This window comes from Anneissia japonica, unplaced genomic scaffold (assembly GCF_011630105.1).
Source record: "Anneissia japonica isolate Jap-2015-1 unplaced genomic scaffold, ASM1163010v1 scaffold287963_len587249_cov193, whole genome shotgun sequence".
In the NCBI taxonomy this organism is placed as follows: Eukaryota; Metazoa; Echinodermata; class Crinoidea; order Comatulida; family Comatulidae; genus Anneissia; species Anneissia japonica.
Genome location: NW_022750702.1, coordinates 149,529 through 174,025, shown reverse-complemented (window position 1 = coordinate 174,025; position 24,497 = coordinate 149,529). Strand labels below are relative to the sequence as shown.

Here is a 24,497-nt window from a genome sequence, read left to right as displayed (position 1 = left end):
TGTAGGAAATTGCGAGCAAGTACGTGATGTGTGACCGGCCAACTGTGTTGGTTGTTGTGTGAACAACAATGATAATATTCTGAATTTTTATTATTTCGTATGTATGGTTTATGATGGATAGACACCTATGGGAAAGGGTTGTACAGTTCCATGGGCCTAACTTATTGGAACTTGTACAAAAAGAACAAGGAACTCTCCCGGAGCTAGGCCTAAGTCGAGCCCCTGATGATGGAAGAAACCAACAGGCAACAGTTTGCCCAGGCCTAGTGGCTGGAGGAGGGAGTGGAAGAACTGTTGCGGAGGAGAATGAGAATAGCAAGCCTAAGGACTATGAACTGCCTGAAACGAGTAGCTCTTCTAAAGCGCTTCCTAAGAAAATTGGGTAAGCCTGGAGTTGGCCTGACGACCTGAGCTGACCCAGCTAGACAATTCGTTATTTTTTAATTGTTATTTTAACATTTGATGATTCAAGATTAGTTTAGCCTAAGGCTAAGGCCTAGGCATAGAATCAATTTTTTGTGGTAGGCCCTAGGTGAACAAGTCTTCCGGAAAGAGTTTCCCACCATTTGGGAAATAGCAGCCAATCCACCTAATTCATTGAGAGGAGAAAAAAAAAGTCTTATTGTAATTTTTACCCATATTATGAATATAATATGGTATTCTAAAATCGTTTAGGCCTGGACTACTACTAGTATTACTGAATAATCCTTTTAAATCCCTAAATTGTCGTAGCTTCTGGGACTTCCGCCAACTGATCTCCTTTAAAGGTTTTTAGTTCCTATCCCTACCCACTTACTTTGGTGTCCGACAAATTCTGTAGTACCGTAAATGCTGAAACAAGCGCCACTCTCGAATAAACGACGCGCTTGAATAATTGCTGCACCATAACCTGATTTTGTTTCGCTAAGCGCTGCTCTCGAATAAGTGCCGCGGCGCTTACTTGAGGGTATATATTACCCTGTCTGTAATGAAACATTTTGAGAAACAGGGTTTTAAATACAATGCACTGTATACAGAGTTGAAACGAACAATGAAGACACAGACATTTCATTATAAATGTTTATTTACAATGATGTAGGACCTATGATATACCTAATGAAATATGGGAATACGTGAGATAGGTAACATGGGAAGGGGTATGGAAAGTGCTACAACAATACTTTTTTATTAGCTCTCGAATATGTGCCGCACTGTAGCCTCCAAAAAATGTATATTTGCTGCGTCACTTATTGAAGCATTTACAGTACCTACTGTGTTCAAATAGAATAATGCCTACCTGAAATTCATAATGCACATTTTGCATCCTTGACTGTAACATAACATTAGCAACAGTTATTTTCTTATTGTACAGTAGATTTTCTGAGAAGATTCATTTGTTTATTGCTAAGAAAGCTGATATGCTCTTCAAGAGTGAAGATCTGATTTGCTGCTCATCATCGAAGTCAGTCGAAGATGGTAGTCATTTTGCAATCATCCCACCTATAGAACAGTTTATGAAGACACCAAGCAAAGAAAATCATGAAAGAACATTCAGCATAATTGCGGTAAATGATGTGATGATTGCACGGGTATTAACGCTGAAAGACTTTGGCCTCTTTGTTCGTCTCCTCAGCTTCTGCAGTGACAAAGCGAGGTGGTTTGAGAATATCAATATGGTTGCTTTATTGCCAGTCACAGAGCTGTGTGATCGTTATTTAAAGAGTGCGAAAGTTGAAGATTTCTCAGTTGGTGACCTGGTCAGATGTCAAGTAATAAAGGTCACTGCAGAAGGGAAGGTCATAGTTAGCTTAAAGACACCAGAATCAGCAAAAAGTGATTTGATTTTGGTAAATAGCAATTTTTTTAATTACCTGTTATTTTTTTGAACACCAGATAGACCCAACTGGAAATATGTCTTCAGAGTTTCATGGGTTATGTTGGGGACAGACGAGCGATACTAGTGCAGACACGAACAGACCATTACCGGAGTCTTAAGACGAGACCTTTTGTTATACATTGTTTAGCAAACCCGCCGACTGCAAATATTGATGATTTCGAATAACAATTAACAATTTTATTTTTGGCAAATTAGCACACATGCCGCCACATAAAAGGGAAATTTCAGAAAAGAATAAATGTTTTCTTTTATTTTTATTACACCCTCCAAGTCTGCCTTGAAATCTTCAAAGATAAGATATGTATATTTCTTCCTAATTATTTAAATTTGAAGCATTTAACCATCTTATTTTACATTTACCAATAAAATTTTATTTTTATTTTCTCCTTCATTTAGATGTTTTTTGGTAAAACTATTTGCTAAATAAGAAAACAAAATATTATTTTTATTGTTATTCTGCCCTCCTCCGATAATTTTTAAAAAAATAAGTATGCAAAACAAGGAATAAAAAAGTTTCACCTCAGCAAGTTATTGTGCGAGCTTGTCTAACCCCTTTAGCGCTTTGAGACTTTGGTATAAGGCGGTATATAAGTATCCAACTACAGTATATTACATTATCCTTTGTGCATTTCAGACATGTAACTTATATTTCACAGGGGTTGATAGCTGATTCAGATGTTCCTGTTCAGTATCGTCAGAGCCGGGAATTGGATGAGAGCTTTGAGAGTTACGACACAATACTGCAAAACTCAACAGGGTTTGACAATCCGTATTGCCTGAATACTCTGATTCCTGTTTTGGGATTACAAGAAAATGCATTCTCCTCTTTAATGAGAGGATTGCAAAAGTAAGTTTACTTCTACATTAAGGTAGAAAAAAATTGTAATTCAAATGTATAAATTGTATATTTTAATTCAGATATGAGATTTCAATTGAGTATATAATCCTTCCTTTTTTATTTACAATTTTTAAAACCCATGGATCTCAAGTGTTCTATAGAAGTGTATAAATTACAGTAACAGTTTGCCCTCCAATTCGAGACCACATTTAGGACCTGAAAAATTGGTGTGGGTGTTAGCTCTTAGTGTTAATAAATTGAAGTTAAAGTTGAAGTTTTTGATCATGTGACTAAATGATGCTCGCTGATTAGTCGGTTTATCTGTCAATCAAATGTTGTTAAGATGTTAATTGGAGGGTGCAATGTATTTTCAAACTGTTTCTAATTATTTTGGAAATAAATTAGTTCATTCTTTTTGAACAATTTAAAGTTTAACAATTTAAATTTTAGTTGTTATCAAGATGTACAGTATAAATAAACAGATAGGTGTTATAAAAAGATAATAATATTCTATACAGTATGACATTGTGATAATTCATATATACTTCAAATAGTCATGTGTCATTTTAATCTGCTTTTGATTGGCTATCCACAATCCAGGTCAGCGTACCCAAAATCTGAACTAGCAGAGGAATTGAATTCTGTACAGTCTGCAAAATGGTCAATGAAAATGTGAGTATTCCATGTACTTTAATGACCTATGGAAACATATTTTTAAGACATTATTGTTTATTTGTAACATCACAAGTGAATATACAGTGTCATATTCTATTTTTCAATCCACTTCACAATTCAGTGTCACTACTGAATGATTGTGATTTTATTGTTTGTACCATATCTTTCAGCGTGGCAAAAGGAGTGTTGCTATTTAAATCTGGTGATTTTATGCAAGCAGTTGCTAAGTTTGACAAAGCTCTGCAAATGTGTCCAAAGAACATAGAGGCATTGGTAGCAAGAGGGGCTTTGTAAGTATTACAATTGTTATCGTTATCACCATTTTTATTATTTTATGTAAACGCCTATCAATCCACTGCTCAGTGTTCATGCATATGATGTAGCATCTCCATCATCCCCCACCCCATTTAACATGATATTTATCATATAAAATTATTTCCATGTTTTCAATATTTACTTTCCACTGTAGATATGCAAATCGTGGCAGCTTAACAAAAGCTATTGAAGACTTTGAGAGCGCCCTCAAGTTGAATCCCCACCACAGGAACGCCACTAAATATCTCACCGAGACTCTCATGGAAAAAGCTAAACAGTAGGAAACAAGAATAATAAACTCCTTAATTTTTTTCTTCTAGTTTTTAATACAAATAATTCTTTTTTATACATATTCTTCTGCTTTGGCTTTTGTAGGTCAGATTGCATTTCAAACAGTATTACAGTTAGCAAAATATTAATAGATCAAAAAAATGTTTACATTCATTTTTAAAAAAAATGTCTTTTATTAAATTTTTTTTACTGCACATATTTTTAATGACAACATGAATAAATAACAATAATTTTTCAAGAAATCAGTAAAAAAACTGTAATTGTAAGTTATTGATTATACAGTATTTCTTATTCAAAAGTTTTGTTACATGTCTATAGCTAATATTCATGGGTATTGATAGATATTTTTTTCTCATTTGAAGACTAGAGAGTGAGCCAGACATTGATAAAGGAATAGCATGTTATCGCCGTGTGCTGACACTCAACGCACACCATGCAGAGGCTAAGATGTGCTTAGAGAGATTATACCAGGACAAAGAGCAGAGGGCATCTGTAAGTATGGAAACAATTTACGAGCTATCTATGTGATTGATATTAATAATGACTAAAATTATATCAACTTAAAACAGTATCTGCCACAAAAGTAATTTACAAATGAGAGCAGCTAGCTCAGTTGGCTAAACTGGTGGTAGCCACTGTGTGTGCGCTGAACCGTGAAGATCTCTAGGTCCTGTTTCAATTCCCAATGCTGGTGTACTTGTGTTTCAGCTGGAGGGCTGAAATAAAGTTTCAACAAGCGCACCGTCTTTCGGATGAAACGTTTAAGCCGTTGGTCCAGTGTGAAAAATGGCATATGTACACGTTAAAGAACGCAGTACAATCTTCGGAAAGAAGTAGGGAATTGTCTCCGGTGTACTGCCCAATCCACCATCAGAAGGACCCCACTGGAAATAAGTCGCAGGACATATGTGGGTTATCCTGGTGTGTAACACACCAAAAAAATCCAATCCAATCCAGTCATTGCGCTATTGCAAGTTAAAGAAAGAATAAAATATAGCAGTCACAAGAAAAAGTAACTAAGTAAAACATGAAATTAAGAAGCTAGTGCCAGAAATACAACATCAGATTTTTATGTGCCAGACATTACTGATAATATTTGAAAAGATTTGTCTGATGAAGTACAGTAAAGCTTGAAAGAGTACAAAACGATGGCTTTTCTGTTGAGATCATCAGGTTTTTTTTCCTTTTTTATAAATGTAGTGCAGTGGCGGCTCTAAGATATCATTTATGGGGGGGGGGGGGCTAAGATGTCCGACTGGGGGGCTATGTATTTATGGGTGTAGGCCCGAGCCAGGTATGGGTATGGGAGGGGGTGTCCCATCCTCCCAAAACAAGATTTTTTTTTTTTTAAATTGGGACTTCTAGATGGCCGGAAATGGCTGGGATGGGAAAACTAGGCCTATTTTTTTTTTTTTGGTCTGACCGCCCGATGGGGGCCTTAAGCCCCCCCCCCCGCTGGCGCCGCCACTGATGTAGTGCACATTTTGTAATCTTGTTAAAATTATGAAAATATATATATATATATATATATACGTATAATATACATGCGTATATATATACACAAGCGTATATATGTACACGCGCGCGTGTATATATGCACACGCGCATGTATATACATATATACGTGTATACGTATATATACGTGTATATATACGTGTATACATATATTTATATATGTGTATATATATGTATATATATGTACGTATATATATATATACGTATATATATATATATATAGGGCCTATATACTTTTTAAGCCATGTATCATGCATAGGAACGTTGACGCCTGCAAGGCTCTGGTTATTATTTTATGTAAACGCCTATCAATCCACTGCTCAGTGTTTATACATATGATGTAGCATCTCCATCATCCCCCACCCCATTTAACATGATATTTATCATATAAAATTATTTCCATGTTTTCAATATTTACTTTAGATATGCAAATCGTGGCAGCTTAACAAAAGCTATTGAAGACTTTGAGAGCGCCCTCAAGTTGAATCCCCACCACAGGAACGCCAATAAATATCTCACCGAGACTCTCATGGAAAAAGCTAAACAGTAGGAAACAAGAATAATAAACTCCTTAATTTTTTTCTTCTAGTTTTTATTACAAATAATTCTTTTTTATACATATTCTTCTGCTTTGGCTTTTGTAGGTCAGATTGCATTTCAAACAGTATTACAGTTAGCAAAATATTAATAGATAAAAAAAATGTTTACATTCATTAAAAAAAAAAATGTCTTTCATTAAATTTTTTTTACTGCACATATTTTTAATGACAACATGAATAAATAACAATCATTTTTCAAGAAATCAGTAAAAAAACTGTAATTGTAAGTTATTGATTATACAGTATTTCTTATTCAAAAGTTTTGTGACATGTCTATAGCTAATATTCATGGGTATTGATAGATATTTATTTCTCATTTGAAGACTAGAGAGTGAGCCAGACATTGATAAAGGAATAGCATGTTATCGCCGTGTGCTGACACTCAACGCACACCATGCAGAGGCTAAGATGTGCTTAGAGAGATTATACCAGGACAAAGAGCAGAGGGCATCTGTAAGTATGGAAACAATTTACGAGCTATCTATGCGATTGATATTAATAATGACTAAAATTATATCAACTTATAGCAGTATCTGCCACAAAGGTAATTTACAAATGAGAGCAGCTAGGTCAGTCGGCTAAACTGGTGGTAGCCATTGTGTGTGCACTGAACCATAGAGATCTCTTGGTCCTGTTTCAGTTCCCAACGCTGGTGTGCTTGTGTTTCAGCTTGAGGGCTGAAATGAAGTTTCAATGAGCGCACCATCTTTCGGATGAAACGTTAATAAGCCGTTGGTCCCATGTGAAAAATGGCTTATGTACACGTTAAAGAACGCGGTACAATCTTCGGAAAGAAGTAGGGAATTGTCTCCCGATGTACTGCCCAATCCACCATCAGAAGGACCCCACTGGAAATAAGTCGCAGGACATATGTGGGTTATCCTGGTGTGTAACACACCAAAAAAATCCAATCCAATCCAATCATTGCGCTATTGCAAGTTAAAGAAAGAATAAAATATAGCAGTCACAAAAAGTAACTAAGTAAAACATGAAATTAAGAAGCTAGTGCCAGGAATACAACATCAGATTTTTATGTGCCAGACATTACTGATAATATTTGAAAAGATTTGTCTGATGAAGTACAGTAAAGCTTGAAAGAGTACAAAACGATGGCTTTTCTGTTGAGATCATCAGATTTTTTTTCCTTTTTTATAAATGTAGTGCAGTGGCGGCTCTAAGATATCATTTATGGGGGGGGGTTAAGATCTCCGACTGGGGGTCCGACTGGGGGGGGGGCTATGTATTTATGGGTGTAACTATAGTGCGCAGCGTTATTTGAGGGCCGTAGGCACGAGCCAGGTATGGGTATGGGAGGGGGTGTCCCATCCTCCCAAAACAAGATTTTTTTTTTTTTAAATTGGGACTTCTAGATGGCCGGAAATGGCTGGGATGGGAAAACTAGGCCTATTTTTTTTTTTTTGGTCTGACCGCCCGATGGGGGCCTTAAGCCCCCCTGCCCCCGCTGGCGCCGCCACTGATGTAGTGCACATTTTGTACTCTTGTTAAAATTATGAAAAATATTTATGGCTCTAAAGATAAGATTTAAATAGTTGCAAGGTGAAGATGTTCACATTCAAAACTCAACTGTTTAACTTGTCACTGATTTAGCATTTTCTTTTTTTCTTCATGTTGAAACGGCAACTCATCTGGGAATTTATATTACTACTGTCCTGATGCTGTAACAAATTTGATGCGAATCACAACCTCTTCGATATGTATCCATGAAATCTCACTGGCTTGGTATTGTATGGTATCTTAATCATTAATTAATCTTATGTCATCAAAATTAAATCATTTACAATTTATTTAAAATTTGAATTAAACACTGTTTTCTGAATATATTTTTATGAATCTTTATAAACTTTCATAACCAAATTTTAAAAATTGTCATTTTTTTAATAATTTGTAAAAAAATATCATTACTATTTATTCTCATTTTCTTATATTGATTTTGATTTTCCATATAATTTTGAAATCCTTTGTGATTTTTATGATTATCATTATTTATTCATTGTTTAATATTATTTACATTCATTGTATTTATTTAAATTTTTTACATCATTGGCCATTACTTATGTTATCACATTTCAAAATATTTGATAATTTTTATTTGTAATGAAATATTGAAATATATTGTTGTCTCACAATATTCAATTGTGGCATAATATAACAATGTCTACTCACATTTAATAACTCATGATGTAATCATTTTTTTTTTTAAATCCATGATACACATTTGATAAAACATGCTTCAATAATTTGAAAATCTATGAAAAATTCATGATTATTGGGGCGCCACTGGGTGTTTGTGCCTAACCAATGTTATTGGTTTTTATGATGTCATTCTTTCCTCGTGGGGTAGCAAACAAAACCAGCACAAGAACCACCGCCAGACAAAGCGCCAAAAGCTTCAAGTGAATATGCGCTGCAGAGGTTCATGATGGAGAAGTCGACAGGGGCCTTGAAGGATTTCCTGAGGCAAGAGCTGTCTCACAAAGACAAGTGAGTATGAGTGCAGATTTTGTCAGTGACTGATACTGTATATAACATATTTCAGTGATGCATAACACAATTTACATACAGTACAATCTATACCTATCATTGATAATATGTTGTATATAAAACATGGTGTAAAGTAGCAAGTTACAATCAAAAAACAGGTGGCTGTCTTATACGTGCAACACATTCAAATTTCTTATTTTTGACCCATGTTTGTCTTATGTGCTGATTGTCTATAACATGCAAATTTACTACTTTAAAAATGAAGCTACTAACTGTTAATACTGTATATGTATGTATATTATACTGAATGCAATAATATGGGGAAATAACACCATTCTATGCTCAACCAACTATCCAAGGAAGCCCAGATATACTTTTGATTTCCTAATTTCACAAAGTATGGCATAAACTCACATGTGTATTAAATAAATGACAATGTTATAACTTTTTTATAAATACATTTTCATATTTTTTTATATAGTTGTTTAATATTTTATTCTAGGATAAACAAGCAAAAGAAAAAGATGAAATGTGAAAGATCCAAACGGCGAAGTAGGTCACCGAAAATGAGTCGGAAAGAGAAAAGCAGTAAAATAAGTAAAACATCATCATCCAGCAGCAGCTCTCCAAGCCCACGAGGACGCAGGCGGTCAAAATCATGCAGCTCTACTAGTAGCTCAGTAACATCATCATCTTTGTCATCATCATCATCATCATCTGGAAGAAATGGTGGTAAACGAAAAAGAAGGAAGTCCAGGGCAAAGAAAAAAGTGCGGAAAAAGTCAAAAGACCATGGATATGATAGTTCTGATGATGAAAAGAGAAGGGGATCAGCCAAAAGGAGTGACAGCCAACGAAGATCAAAAAGTATCAGAAATTCTAGCTATGCAGGGACCTCTCGGAGGCGTCATTCACAAGACGAAAGTAATGAAAGAGACAGGAGTAGAAAACGAAGCAGAAGTTCCTCCCAGAGGCGGAGACACAAATCATTCAGTAAGAAAAGAAATCTTGATGATTCACCAACTCAGAAAAAACGCAGGCTCTCAAAAGATAAATTAAAGAAAAAGTCAAAGGATATTGCTTTTGAGTGGGTCGTAAAAGATGATGGAGTTAAGGAAACATCAAAAAAGATTGCTCAGCCGGCAAGGAAGAGCAGGTCACGCTCATCTTCAGTGGAATTCATTTCAGAGATTTTCTTAGGGAAACTGAAGAAAGAGGATCTGGACAAGCAGGAAGTTGAGAGGAAAAAGAAACAGATTCTCGAACAAAGACTGGAAGAAGAAAAAAATCAAAGAAAAATATTAGAAAAACTGATGGAAGAGGAATCAAAGAAATTGAATCACGGTAATGTGGATGATGGCCAGACAGTTGGCAAAAGTCAGAAGTCTAATGAAGACATAAAAGAAAAATCTAATAAGCAGAGTTCAAAAACTGGATACAGTGATCAACAAAGTACATTTGGTTCCCAGAAAAAGGGGCACTGCAGTGGATCAAATTGTGGCACAAGTGATGAGGAAGATGGAAAAGGTGTGGCAGAGAAGAGAATATATGAGGTCGTGAAAGAAAATATAAAGAATTCTGACCAGAAAAACTTTAAAAAAATTCACAAAACAGATACCGACAAAAAAATAATTGGGACAAAAGATAAGAATTGCAGAGGGTCAAATTGTAATATTAGTGAAGAAGAGATAACAACATCTGTTCTAGTGAATGATATTAGCAGAGAAGGAAAGTGTGACTTAAGGAAGAAACAACAGCATTGTAGTGGGTCAGATTGTGAAAGTAGTGATGAAGAGAATAAAAGAAATGATTTGCAGAGGAATAAGATGACTTTTAGGTGCAAGAGATCCAGTCAGAGAAAAAAAGGAAGTACGACGATTAATAAAGAACGACGCCATTGTAGTGGATCAAATTGTGGCACTAGTGATGAAGAGAAAAATGAACTCTCCAAAAAAACTCAGGCATCACCATCATCCAATTCATTCTCATCCTCGTCTAGTTTAGTATCATCCTCCTTTTCAGCATCTTCATCATCCTCATCATCTTCATCATCATCATCATCTCCATCCTCATCATCATCTTCCGTCTCCAAGCAAATGACATCTGAAGACGAAGAGGATGACGATCTTGATGCATACAGAATTGATGACCCTGAGGCCCTCAGAACTCAAGTTCTTGATATGAATAAGATCTCTTACAAAGGCGATGAGATCAAGAAAAATATATCTACCCATCAAATTCAGGAAGATAAAGATTGTGTTGACTTCACAGAAAAAAGAAATATGTCCAGTCAGGAAAACAGTGAAATAAACACGGAAAATAAACCCATGTTTGACTACAGGAAAAGTAGTGTAGAACCTGACAGAGATAATTATGATGAAGCAAAACATAAAGTCCATGAAAACAGAGTACAACAAAGAGAGATAGAGAACCAACTTGGAGGAAGCCCCCACAGAGAAAAACGTAATCCAAAGCACTTCTCACCAAACAATATGTACAAACGATATGACCGCACTGGAGGCCAAAGTCGATCTAAGAGTCGTTCCCCAAGGACAACTCATACACAAAACCAAGGTTCTGGTAAATCAAATTACGGTAGTGAACAATCGATGAGACAAGGTAAATCTAGGCAGAGTCCTGCTAATGTGTACCACTGCCATGGTGAATCTTCTGTTGGTGGTGCACGGTCACAACAACATGGCCACTATGGATCAAATCCTGATAGGAACCAGCACTATGGTACAAGTGGACAATCACCAAGACATGGTCAGCATGGGTCAAATCCTTATAAGAGCTACCAGCACCTTGGTATTGGTGAAGTACATCATATTGGAGGACTATCAGCAAGACCTGGTCAGCATGAACCAAGTCCTGATAAAAGGCATCATTTTACAGGTAGACAATCACCAAAACATTGTACTGGTGAAGGAGCTTATGACAGTAGGCAGTTATCAAGACATTTTCACAATAGGCCAAGTCCTGATAATAAATACCAGTACCAAAGTTCAGGTGGACAGTCACCAAGACACAGTTACCATGGGTCAAGTCCTCATAAGAGCTACCAACACCATGGTGCTGGTGAAGTAGTTTATGACAGTAGGCAGTCAACAAGACATGGTCATAATAGGCCAAGTCCTGATACTAGATACCAGCACCAATGCTCAGGTGGACAGTCACCAAGACACAGTTACCATGGGTCAAGTCCTTATAAGAGCTACCAACACCATGGTACTGGTGAGGTAACTTATGACAGTAGCCAGTCAACAAAACATGGTCACCATAGGCCAAGTCCTGATGATAGCTACCCATACCAAAGCTCAGGTGGACAGTCACCAAGACATTTTTACCATGGGTCAAGTCCTTATAGGAGCTACCAACAACGTCCTGATGATAGATACCAGTACCAAAGCTCAGGTGGACAGTCACCAAGACATGGTCACCGTGGGTCAAGTCCTTATAAGAGCTACCAGCACCATGGTACTGGTGAAGTATTTTATGGTGGTAAACAATCAAGACATGGTCAGCATAGGGCAAGTCCTAAAAATAGATACCAATACCATAGTCATAAAACATCTCACGGTCATAGGTCCTCAAAGTGTCAAAGTCGTTCTCATTGGTCAGCAAAAGATTACATTGAAAGAGATAAACAATTTTGGCAGTATTACAGATCTTTTAATCCAAGTCCACTGGGGGTAGTGTCTGAAAAACAGGTGATAGTAGAGAAGATATATGAGAGAGATTTCAAGTCAGCATCAATTGCTGCAGCCACCAGCAGAGCAGGTCTTGAAAATCCACATCGGAATTGGTGGATGAGTCCATCACAGAATCGACTGTAGTAATAATACAGTTCCCCCTCCAAATCGAGACAACTTTGGGACCTGAAAATTTAGGTTGGTCTCAGAGTTTGGTCTCCCCACATAGAGGGTTAGTTCAGTGTTTATAAAAATTAGTCTTGAATTAAATGGGCTCGGAATTAGAGGAGTCTCAATTTGGAGGGTGCACTGTAATTATATATCATTTACAACAAAGGTTAAATGAATAGAAGAATAATAGTACAGGATTTTATAATTTAATTAAAAATTAAATACTCAGTTTTTTAAATGATTAATTATCAACCAATAAAATACAATACATTAAAGTTAAATTATCCAGCAATCAATTTCAATAATATTTGTTTAGAAAAATAATATTTGTTTAGAAAAAATTATTTAATAATTGCAACATTTCTGGTAACTATTATATTCCACTGCTGGACCTGTAGGTCTATCCGCCGAACTTTCACCTCTGTGCTGTCTCTGATGTGCATCTATTTGATCTCATCAATATTCAGTTTTAGTCTTTAATAATATCTTATATACAGTATTATATGTCCTATAATTTATGGAGGAATTAAATTAATTCCTCCATGATTTATTATAGTCATCTCTCTTTAATTATGCATTTTATAAGTCTTAACTTTCAATGTTACTCCAATCAATAGCCTCTCCATTCTTCTCAGTGTTACACATAAGTTCAATAGCAATTTTCAGAGTTGATTGAATACTGGCCTTCTCAAATACATTGGTAGTTTTGGTCTTCCTATTTTAAATAACGTATTACAGTAATAAATTGCAGATTTCATTTCATTTCTTTAGGCACGAGCGCCAAGGATATGTAAATAAGTGAAACTTCATCACTGTCCTACGTGGCATATCCATTTAACAACAGGGGACTTAATGGACCAGTACACCGGGGTAACCCCCTACCCTTCTCGAAGGATGTACTGGGTTCTTTAAAGTGCACACGAGTCAAATGCGTACACTGGGTTTACGGTTTAAAGTCTTTATACGAGAAGACTTGTTCACCACCGGAACCATTGGCGAGTGAGCCGTTAGAACCAGCGCTGATATATTAGAGCTCAAGGTTCACTCTGGTGCCCCTGAATTTGTTTTACATTTTGATTTTTAGAATTGTTTTTAATTAATTTCTTTAAAATGATATACTTTTGCAATAAATATTTTATTAATTATAATCCTAAACAGTCCTGGTTCCACCACTTATTTTTAATTAGTCCCACTCTGCTCCATCTTGCAAAATTAGTACCCCTTGTTTATATAAAACCAGATTATAATCCTAAACAGTCCTGGTTCCACCACTTATTTTTAATTAGTCCCACTCTGCTCCATCTTGCAAAATTAGTACCCCTTGTTTATATAAAACCAGATTATAATCCTAAACAGTCCTGGTTCCACCACTTATTTTTAATTAGTCCCACTATGCTTCATCTTGCAAAATTAGTACCCCTTGTTTAAATAAAACCAGATTATAATCCTGAACAATCCTGGTTCCACCACTTATTTTTAATTAGTCCCACTATGCTCCATCTTGCAAAATTAGTACCCCTTGTTTATATAAAACCCCTGAACAATCCTGGTTCCACCACTTATTTTTAATTAGTCCCACTATGCTTCATCTTGCAAAATTAGTACCCCTTGTTTATATAAAACCAGATTATAATCCTGAACAATCCTAGTTCCACCACTTATTTTTAATTAGTCCCACTATGCTTCATCTTGCAAAATTAGTACCCCTTGTTTATATAAAACCAGATTATAATCCTGAACAATCCTGGTTCCACCACTTATTTTTGATTAGTCCCACTATGCTCCATCATGCAAAATTAGTACCCTTTGTTTAAATAAAACCAGATTATAATCCTGAACAATCCTGGTTCCACCACTTATTTTTAATTAGTCCCACTATGTTTCATCTTGCAAAATTAGTACCCCTTGTTTATATAAAACCAGATTATAATCCTAAACAGTCCTGGTTCCACCACTTATTTTTAATTAGTCCCACTCTGCTCCATCTTGCAAAATTAGTACCCCTTGTTTATATAAAACCAGATTATAATCCTGGTTCCACCACTTATTTTTAATTAGTCCCACTATGCTCCATCTTGCAAAATTAGTACCCCTTGTTTATATAAAACCAGATTATAATCCTGAACAATCCTGGTTCCACCACTTATTTTTAATTAGTCCCACTATGCTCCATCTTGCAAAATTAGTACCCCTTGTTTATATAAAACCAGATTATAATCCTGAACAATCCTGGTTCCACCACTTATTTTTTTTTTATTATTTCCGCTTTGTTTTAATAACACCAGATTCTAATCCTGAGCATAAGCCTGGTTCTACCACTTATTTTTAATTAGACCCACTTTGCTCCATCTTGCAAAATTAGTAATACTTGTTCAAATAAAACCAGATTCTAATCCTGAACATAATCCTGGTTCCACCACCAATTTTTAATTAGTTCCACTTTGCTCCATCTGCAAAATTAGTACCCCTTGTTTAAATAAAACCTGATTATAATCCTACCTGTCTCTTATACACATCTAGATGTGTATAAGAGACAGTTCTAATCCTGAGCATAAGCCTGGTTCTACCACTTATTTTTAATTAGACCCACTTTGCTCCATCTTGCAAAATTAGTAGTACTTGTTTAAATAAAACCAGATTCTAATCCTGAACATAATTCTGGTTCCACCACCAATTTTGAATTAGTTCCGCTTTGCTCCATCTGCAAAATTAGTACCCCTTGTTTAAATAAAACCTGATTATAATCCTAAACAATCCTGGTTCCACCACTTATTTTTTTTTATTATTTCCGCTTTGTTTTAATAACACCAGATTCTAATCCTGAGCATAAGCCTGGTTCTACCACTTATTTTTAATTAGACCCACTTTGCTCCATCTTGCAAAATTAGTAGTACTTGTTTAAAAAAAACCAGATTCTAATCCTGAACATAATCCTGGTTCCACCACCAATTTTGAATTAGTTCCGCTTTGCTCCATCTGCAAAATTAGTACCCCTTGTTTGAATAAAACCAGATCCTGGTTCCACCATATATTATCAATTAGTCCCAATTTGCTCCATCTTGCGAAGTACCCCTTGTTTAAAATAAAACCAGATTCTAATCCTGAAAATAAGCCTGGTTCCACCACTTATTTTTAATTAGTCCCACTTTGCTCGATCTTGCAAAATTAGTAACCCTTGTTAAAAAAAAAAAAAGGATTTTAATCCTGAACATAATCATGGTTCCACCACTAATTTTTAATTAGTCCCACTTTGCTCCATCCTGCAAAATTAGTACCCTTGTTTAAATATAACCAGATTCTAATCCTGGTTCCACCCCTTATTTTTAATTAGTCATCGAAGTGTGCAATGAAACATAACTGTATGATTTACTTTTTTTGCTTTAATAATTTATGAACTAGACCTGGATAGTAGACCAGTACAGTAGGCCAAAATTTCTTCCAGAAAAAAGCGATTTAACTAAAAAATATTGATGCAGCTTTTGTTATTCAATATCTAAGCACATAAGAAGTAATACATGACAAAGTAGAATTCTTTATTGATAACAAACTGCCACTTTTTAAAAATAATTTCTTCAATTTAACATCAAATTAAATTTCACAAACTATCACCTCCCTTACTGATAATATTTAAATTAACAAACAAAAGTATTAAAATTGAAAATATAATTTATACATTCTAATAAAGGTGTAAATATAATTATAATACTGTACAATGTTCTATTTTAAACATGACTTTTTTTTAACTTGGTCTTGCCATATGCGAAGATCAGAGATATTCAAAAGATGCTTTAAAAGAATGATTGTTTATTAGCAGCAAGATTTTGCGTAAAGTTTTCAGATGAAATATACCCCGAAAACAGTGGCGTATTCCTATGCGCTCTCGTACGGTGGTCTGCAGGGTCACCAACTCCTGGGGCCTTGATAACCTTGACCCAAAAGAACTTTGTTGATTACATGACATCGACTGCAAGACATATATTACATTTTATATCCAGTGACGGATTAAAGGGCCCTCAAGATTTGTATAAAAAAAATGGATAAAAAGAAAATTTTATTCAAATTTTGAGTCTGCGAGTGCCATTTCTGTCCCAGAGGTGCCATAATCATAATGTTCTTACCTTAGCCCCAACCATGGTGGGGCTGAGGTGGTAAAGACCCTCCATCTGTGAAAATTCCTACCTGCCCCCCTCTATTTTAAATTCTTACTAGATCCACCACTGATATATCATTAAGTTCATCTTTAAAAATATTTATAATACAATGACAAACATGATTAAAAAACACATAAACCCCACAATGGAATTGGTGACTGGGACCAAAAGTCCCCCAGTCTCAGAAAGCCACAGGGCCCTCAACCTTAGCGTTACGCCACTGCCCGAGAATGAATAAGCAAGGGGTGTTAGTAACAACAATTATGTAAAGTACTGAACCGTAATCTAATAATACTGCTAAGGTTTTATTAAATAAAATTTGTATTTTGATGTTCTGTCACTAATTCAATATTTGAATTGCCAAAGTAAAAAATTTATAATTTCTAATTTTTTATAATTTTTTTTAATTTTGTATAATTTCCATGAACCATTAGTACTGTAAATTAATAGCATTTTTTATGCAGGACTGTTCTCCCATATGCAATTTAAACTCTTTAAAAAGAACGCTATTACACTAATTAGCATTTTTCAACTCTAAAGCTCTCTGTTCACACTATCAAATTTTATTTGACAAAAAAAATGTGACTATCTTTCTGAGCATCTTGCAATTACTTCTATTTTCTCAAATGATTTTGATTTTTATCTTTTTGGCATCTTTTGAATGTGTTTTTAATTACTTTTTCAGTGCTGTTTACTTGTTTTATCTGATGTTTTAACTGACTGCAATAATGTTGAATTTGACACGCCTAAATATAGTCACGGTGACATCACATCATGACCATATATAGGCATACAACAGTTTTTTGTCAAAGAAATTTGATAGTCCGGGCAAGGCTTAAATATAAAATTATCCCCTGTAGCATTTTTTAAACTCATCCCTGCAGTTTTCTTCTACAAGTTTATCCATAATTGATTGGTAATTAATATAAATTTAGCCCAGCAATAGATCTTAAGCGACTGTTCAGCTGGTCTTTCGCCAGGTAGCAACCCGTCATGACACGCTTGCCTTCAAAAGCAGCTCTGCCATGGAGAACACGCCAGTTATCGAATAACAACACTCGTCCAGGTGTTAGCTTGATCCAGATCTCATTCGCACTGGAATTTAACTCCAGGGATAGTGCCTTAAGAGCTTTGTAGAAAAGCTTTGTGTCCTCAAATGAAGTATGCGATAGGACAGCTCGGTCGAATGGATTGTATCTGAAATTTAAAAAATCATTTCTTTAAGCCCAGTTTTACACTAAGCAAACCAACTTGCGCAAAACGAAAGCGTCGGTTTATGCACATGCACATTCACATCAGAGTTTTTTGCTGAAGCAAAATCAGTAGTACGAACTGTTTCTACTCTGCGCAGTGTGTGCAACCAATCAGAGCTCAGAAAGGGAACCGACTCTCTAGTTGCGCACACAAATTCACCCCACTGTAAAACCGGCTTAACTTAGTATTTAGAGTTAAAAAATATTTAAAATAGGGAAATCTCCTGAAGTGATCTGAATTGGGAGTTGCATATATTCAGTCGTCCATTGGCTAATATATATATGTTAATAATTTTCTGTTAAAAGTTCTTAAAAAATATTAATGAAATAAATAATATTCAATTTCATATAATAATACTGTTTTATAACTATTTAGAAATGAAAAAAGTTCACCATGAGGTATACAATGTAATAAGAGAAAAACAAAGCAAATTATTCAATAAATAACAATGGCTTACCGGATTGCATCTAGCTGTTTTGTAATTGGATTTTCTTGGAGAAGGTTTATTGTGCCAATAACTTTGTGACCATCTCCAATATATTCAGCTTGTAAAGGGATTCGAACTAACGCATCATAATACTCAGGATGTTTCATTTTTAAATTTGCAGCTGCTTTAAAACCATCAACAAGAACATTCTCCCCACCACTGCCATCATGGAAGAGGCAATGGAATACTTGAACACTATGTAAAACAAAACATGGGATTTGTATGAAAGAAATATCTGATTTATGAAGAATATCTGAATAGCCAAAGAATGGTGGTTGTTTCACCTTACTGTTCATGACCTAAAATGTTAATTTAATATGCGATTGGTAATCTCATACTATTGAGAACTTAACATTTTGGGTTTTGTACTCATGTGAGCACACCCTTAAGTGTTTCCTTTTACAGTGGTCATAAAATATGCATGGTTTTAAAAGGTGGTCTACTGTACCTGAAAATCCAGGGGGGTATGGCTTTCTTCCAACAGAGACAACAAAAACAAGTGGCCTACATTTACAGTATAACCTTGGATATCAAAGTATCCAGAGGACTAAAGATGAACTTGGCTCTGGAATTCTGTCCATAGAAGTTCAAGAAGTCAGTGAGACAGGGATCAGAATAACAAAAAACTGCCAGGGTCACTATCAGGGTCACTATCAGGGTTCCCAGAATAAACCTGAGATGTGGAAAAGGATGTATATTTTTCTTGGTTTAGATTTGTAAAACTTCGAGTGTTGTGAATTTCTTCTTTGTGGAAGAGGAAATTCGCTCTCAGTGACTTACCCACTGGCTTCTAATAGGTAGGTATTGTCATTATGAACTCCGATCCCTTGGTTGGTGTAAGATGAATCTGCTAATGCTGCATTGTTTGTAAAAGTCCAAGAATGTCCAAAAATGGTGTTCCGAAGGTGGCCTACTCGTTCACATACCTCCTAAAATGAAAAAATTTTCAATAGATTTTACTATCAATTAAAGCCACAAACGATCTTCAGTGGCGGATTGAGGAATTTGAAATAGAAGGGGGCCCAGGGAGGAACTTTCACAGAGAGAGAGAGAGCCTATACCACCCATACCATCATGGGGCTGAGATAGAAAAATGTATGATTATGGCACCCCGAGCTGACCAGAAATAGCACTCTCAGATTTAAAATTTGGATATAATTTCCTTTTTTTTTCTTTTTTTTTTTAAATTGGGGGGGGGGAGAGTGGCCCTTGCTGGCTGCCCCCACACCCCTTGAATCCACCACTGGTTTGATAATAGAAATGGTTCAAGCAGACTGAAGTTTAGGAATGAAAATAACAATTATATATAACAGTAGCTTACTACAGTGTCTGCTTCTGTCAAAGGGCATCCTCCCACAATTCCAAATCCATATGTATGAATATTCATGAGCAGCCTTTTGAGGGATACATCGTTTTGCATAAGCTCATCATATGGCACATCTGCTGGCAATTCTTTTAGAATTTGTTTGCCATCCCATAATACTTTCTCAACTGTCTCTTTCAATCTGGAACCTGGTGCATTCTCCTTCAACCAATTGAGGTCAAAGGTTGATTAAGACGATATATTTTGTCGGGGAACAAACAAATAAAAAAAAATATTTACATATAATATTCGTTTAGCCACCATATCATTTGTGTTAACTTTTCATCACAACAACCACAATAACAAGAATAATAATAATAATAATAATTCAATGAGACTAATTAAAAATAATTTGCGTTCTGTTATGACAAATGCTCATTTAGATAGCCCTAGGCCCTAGGCGGCCCCTGGCCCCAGCCAAGTGAGACTCGATTCGCTCCAGCCGCCCCATCGGGGCTAAAGGTGTCTGGCGCCACCGCTGCTTCTCATAACCGTCCTAACCAAGACACTCTAGTTTACAAAATTTATGTCTGGCAGAGCTGAAAGTCTGGGGTTACAAAATAGAACCCTACAATTTTTAGTTAGAAGCTGATAAATTGTTGAAATACACAAATCAAGTAATTCAGTATTCTATTATTTAAAGTTCATATTTGATTTTTGTGGTAGTATATTTTAATAAGGTCAGCATGAATGAAATATTTTTATTATTACCAATTATTCTCATTTGACAGATGGATTTAATATGGACAGATCAAATGATGCCATAAAACACTGCTTTATTAACCAATATCAAATTGCTACAGTACAGTATATCAACACCTATATCTCAATAGAAAATGACTAAATATAAATGTCTATCAATAATTTCATAAAATCTTTTACAGTCTGTCATCTTGGAATCCTTAATTGTTGCCTGTCTACAAATTATATTTTATCTTTGAAAGTATCAGTATTATGGCATCTAAAGTACAGTATACGTTTTCCCTCTTATAGACACCCCCAACCCCAACCCCCACCAACCTTCCATGTAGTAAAGCCTTCTTTCTGTTGTTAGGCCCTTAAATGTCATATTGGGTAGATCAAATCCACTTTAGCAATACCAGGCTGAGAATGTCCCCTGGAGTGGGATATTTTATCCAGAAGTTTTTGACTTGTCCATGGGTTGACTGAAAATTTATCTCTTGATAAACCAATAAAAAATAGGTTACTAATTTTCGTGTCAGATACGCAGGTCAGTCTGTGTGGTGTTCCTTTTAAAAAAGTAAATTCAAAATAAATTCATAATAAAATCGATGTCAACTTAAAATATTGTAATTGAATTTACTTGTCAACTACCACTGATTTCATGAGGACTTTTTCAGTGACCTCAGAATTTTAAATTGTTGCCTGTCTAAATTGTATAAATATCACTTTATTGTACTAAAGAATAGACACAAATTGAGACAAATAAACCAGGACATGGGCCAGGACGTGACACCACACAGCTTATAACCCCATTTCCGGCAAAATTTCAATAAAAAAGAATTATTTTAGAAAAAATGCATATGCATTTAAACCATGGAAAAATATTGACATAAATTTTAGTTTTACGCAAAAGGATAAAAAAAATAAGAAATTGAGACTATTTCTCATAGGAGACCATTTTCTCAACGACTTCTTCGTTACTAGGCAAATTCAGAGGTCGTAGATCGCATCCACTGCAATGCTCTCGCTTTTTTGTATACTTTATACAGTACAGTCAATAGTAGGCCTGAGATATGTTTGTCAAAATCTCGGTCAGAATAATTTTTTTAACAAATTGAAATACTGTAATTTCCAATGAAATATTATCACAAGTGTCCAAACTAGCAAATGGAAATATCATGTTGGTCGTTTTTATGTATAATAAGAAAACTTAAATCGAGGTAAGGCTAGGCCTAGCCGTGTTGATTGGCTAATGTTTCCGGTGCCTACAGTACTATATTTCTTCAGACCTATCGCAAAATCAAACATAAAAAATTCATATGCGTTTATTGAAATTTCGGTCTTATTTTACATATTTTTAATGTTTAGTAATGTCTAAATTCAGTTTAAACTAGCAATTCCGTATTATATTTATAAATCTTTTTAAATATAACATATAAAAATCGGTATAGACAAACATTTCCCTCTTTTAGACTCACACCTCACACCTTCTATGTAGTGAAGAATTCTGTCTGTTGTTAGGCCCTTTAATCTATTTTAAGACTAAATTAACCTTTGCAATGTCAGGCCAAGAATTTCCCCTGGTGTACTGGGACAATTTGTCCACCAGTCAACATGTCCTAGGTTACTGATTTGTGTATCAGATACTTGGGCAAGTCTGTGTGCTGTCCCTTTTTAAAAAGTAAATAAATTTGATGTCAACTTACAGGTAATATTGATTGATTGGTTATCAATTTGAATATCAGTTGGACTTTCATCTTGGATGTCAGTCTTGAATGCATCAAAGTTACGTTGATTTGTGTCATGACTGTAACACTCAGAACATCTGTGATACAGTAATCAACAAATTTTAATATTTCTTGAAGGTTTGCATTATGAGTATCAATTACCAAAATCATAAAAAGTTTGGCACACCATGTGTATAAATATGGTTTTTGAGGTAAATCCACTGGTTGGTTGTCCCCATCCATTGTAAAAATATAGTTTCCGAGGTAAACTTTTACCTCAAAAACCATATTTTTACACAAGAGTAATGAAAGTTTAATGGTTTTGTTAAAACAAATTTTACTACTCGAATCAAGTCATAAAACAGTGTCTTTTAAAGCCAGGCTCTGGAGGAAAATTGAGTTAGATAAGGGTAACTTTGGCAAGCATCGCCATCTGAGGCCTTGTGACCATGCCGGTTGGGGGAGGGTTTGGGAGGGGTCCCCCTTCATAATGAGATTTTTTTTTTTAAATTGGCGGGTGCACTGTTTTAAACTTGTATATCCTCACACCAGGGCTGGTTGTGTTGAGGATAATGTAACCTTGATTTACCTGCAATGATCTCGAAGCCACACATAAGGAATCTTTAGAGCATCATCGCCCTCTACTGATATCAGTTCCAGGTAATCCTCATGCTGCGAAAACATCTGCTGTTCACTAATGGTTGCAAGATGTCTCTTGAATGAATCCCATCTTTGTTGGTGGGAAATTTGATGCAGGTTTTTGTTGAAAAGACTCCTTCCAGATGAGAGAGTACTTATGGAGCTGGTTGAATAATAAACTGGTGCTTCCACCAAACTATGTTTGTGAAAAATATGCTGTTTTCCAAAAATGACAGTTGATATGACTCTAAGCCTTGGCCTAGTTCTGCAGATAATGTTCATGTTTTCTGTAAGCTTCTCCAATGGAAAATTAAACAGCCAACTCAAAAATTCCGTTCTAACAACTACATGTATAAATAATAATACTTTTTACCATAAATAGTAAAAAAGAAAAATGAAGAATAAATGTTTAGCACAGTGATTTCCATACAAAAAAAAGACACAAATACCGGTACATGTGTCTTTGCTGAATCCTAGAATTCTGAAGGATTTAATTAGAATTTTGATTCAGTAATTAAAATTGAATGGACTATTACAGAGTGCCAATCAAACAGCTGACCACTCAGAACATGAGAAGGAATGCATGTGTGTCTCACAACCACGAATGTTAGGTCACAAAATGCACATACAGTACGTACTCTAACACTGTCATTATGTGGGTCTCCAGTGACAATATCCAGGAAGTTGCAAAAAGGTCCATTTGGAGGCCTCACAATTTTTTTTTTTTTCAGGATTTTAATAAGCACAGTAGAGAAAATCTAAATGAAGATCAGTCATTGAATTTCTGCCATTCTTGGAGAATTCACTTTCATTAAATCCAGGCAATTGGTAAATAATAATAATAATAATAATTGTCGACTTATATAGCGCATATTGTAGGGACCTCAATGTACTTACATTATTACCCCCGGATCACTGGATCAAGTACATATGGAACACACACTCAAGCCCCATGGGGAAATGCCATTATGTATTCAGCGCAGGCTGTGTTTGAACCTACCAGGTACCCACTTGTACTCCTGTGTGGAGAGAGACAACCGTAGTTAAAGTGCCTTGCCCAAGGACACAAGCAACTTGCACAGCGAGAGTTTCGAACCCCCTACCTCAAGGTTGGGAGTCCAAGCCACAACTGATGCGCCAACCACTTCTACACAAATTATACCTTCAGGATTTAATTCAAATAAATCAATAAGGCAAATTATTTTAATTGCTACTTGCTAGTTTCATGGTTTCATGTACCCATCCTAATCAAATTTTTGGAGCCAAGTGAGAAAATTTGCTATTTTGTTTTTTTTTCAGTGGTCAAAGCCTTAGAAGAGGTGGAAACATAAATGAAAGTAGGGGCCTACTGTATACATTACAAAGACTCACTTCACTTAATTATTAAAATGTTTATTATTGACCAGCCTGTTTAATAAAAGCATTAAATTTGAAAATAATTTTAATTTACATTGGACATGAAACTAATGTTCAATTTATTTTATTTGGCCTAGGCCCCTAGTAGAAAGGAATTCACCTTTAATTAAACATCACGATGGTTCACAATCACAGTTTGTTAAAAAAAAACCAAAAAAAAAACAGAAGGCCTAATCCTCATGCTGCGAAAACATCTGCTGTTCACTAATGGTTGCAAGATGTCTCTTGAATAAATCCCATCTTTGTTGGTGGGAAATTTGATGCAGGTTTTTGTTGAAAAGACTCCTTCCAGATGAGAGTTT

General features: G+C 35.4%; 3 protein-coding genes across 4 annotated transcripts; 1 reads left to right on the top strand and 2 right to left on the bottom strand.

Moving 5' to 3' along the window:
- Positions 1 to 13,617, top strand: LOC117121500 (filaggrin-like). Its single transcript, XM_033266706.1, has 9 exons — positions 1 to 382; positions 1,352 to 1,826; positions 2,533 to 2,723; positions 3,315 to 3,386; positions 3,560 to 3,679; positions 5,934 to 6,056; positions 6,433 to 6,562; positions 8,472 to 8,611; positions 9,114 to 13,617. Exons 1-9 carry the CDS (start codon positions 111 to 113, stop codon positions 12,445 to 12,447), a joined length of 4,857 nt encoding a protein of 1,618 aa, XP_033122597.1. The 5' UTR covers positions 1 to 110; the 3' UTR covers positions 12,448 to 13,617.
- Positions 13,618 to 17,169: 3,552 nt separating this feature from the next.
- Positions 17,170 to 19,914, bottom strand: LOC117121494 (trimethyllysine dioxygenase, mitochondrial-like). The gene is made up of 5 exons (XM_033266699.1): positions 19,688 to 19,914; positions 19,147 to 19,295; positions 18,337 to 18,561; positions 17,477 to 17,822; positions 17,170 to 17,268 (listed from the first exon to the last, which is right to left on the bottom strand). The coding sequence occupies exons 1-4, from the start codon at positions 19,784 to 19,786 to the stop codon at positions 17,546 to 17,548; spliced, it is 750 nt and encodes a 249-aa protein (XP_033122590.1). The 5' UTR covers positions 19,787 to 19,914; the 3' UTR covers positions 17,170 to 17,268; positions 17,477 to 17,545.
- A 2,016-nt stretch (positions 19,915 to 21,930) lies between these two features.
- Positions 21,931 to 23,727, bottom strand: LOC117121495 (trimethyllysine dioxygenase, mitochondrial-like). Of its 2 annotated transcripts, XM_033266701.1 has the most exons (3): positions 23,677 to 23,727; positions 22,730 to 23,123; positions 21,931 to 22,238 (listed from the first exon to the last, which is right to left on the bottom strand). In XM_033266701.1, exons 2-3 carry the CDS (start codon positions 23,059 to 23,061, stop codon positions 22,088 to 22,090), a joined length of 483 nt encoding a protein of 160 aa, XP_033122592.1. In that variant the 5' UTR covers positions 23,062 to 23,123; positions 23,677 to 23,727; the 3' UTR covers positions 21,931 to 22,087. The 2 variants fall into 2 exon arrangements, with proteins under 2 accessions (XP_033122592.1, XP_033122591.1); XM_033266700.1 differs by lacking the exon at positions 23,677 to 23,727 and having other exon boundaries at positions 22,730 to 23,434.
- Positions 23,728 to 24,497: the final 770 nt, after the last annotated feature.

Coding starts and splice junctions, on each gene's coding strand:
- LOC117121500 (XM_033266706.1), top strand. CDS start 111: ATGATGGATAGACACCTATGGGAAAGGGTTGTACAGTTCCATGGGCCT. Junction 383..1,351: donor GCGCTTCCTAAGAAAATTGG/GTAAGCCTGGAG, acceptor CTTATTGTACAG/TAGATTTTCTGAGAAGATTC. Junction 3,680..5,933: donor TTGGTAGCAAGAGGGGCTTT/GTAAGTATTACA, acceptor TATTTACTTTAG/ATATGCAAATCGTGGCAGCT.
- LOC117121494 (XM_033266699.1), bottom strand. CDS start 19,786: ATGCAAAACGATGTATCCCTCAAAAGGCTGCTCATGAATATTCATACA. Junction 19,296..19,687: donor TGACAGAAGCAGACACTGTA/GTAAGCTACTGT, acceptor TTTTCATTTTAG/GAGGTATGTGAACGAGTAGG. Junction 17,823..18,336: donor AAACAGCTAGATGCAATCCG/GTAAGCCATTGT, acceptor TTTAAATTTCAG/ATACAATCCATTCGACCGAG.
- LOC117121495 (XM_033266701.1), bottom strand. CDS start 23,061: ATGAACATTATCTGCAGAACTAGGCCAAGGCTTAGAGTCATATCAACT. Junction 22,239..22,729: donor TGGCTTCGAGATCATTGCAG/GTAAATCAAGGT, acceptor ACTGTATCACAG/ATGTTCTGAGTGTTACAGTC.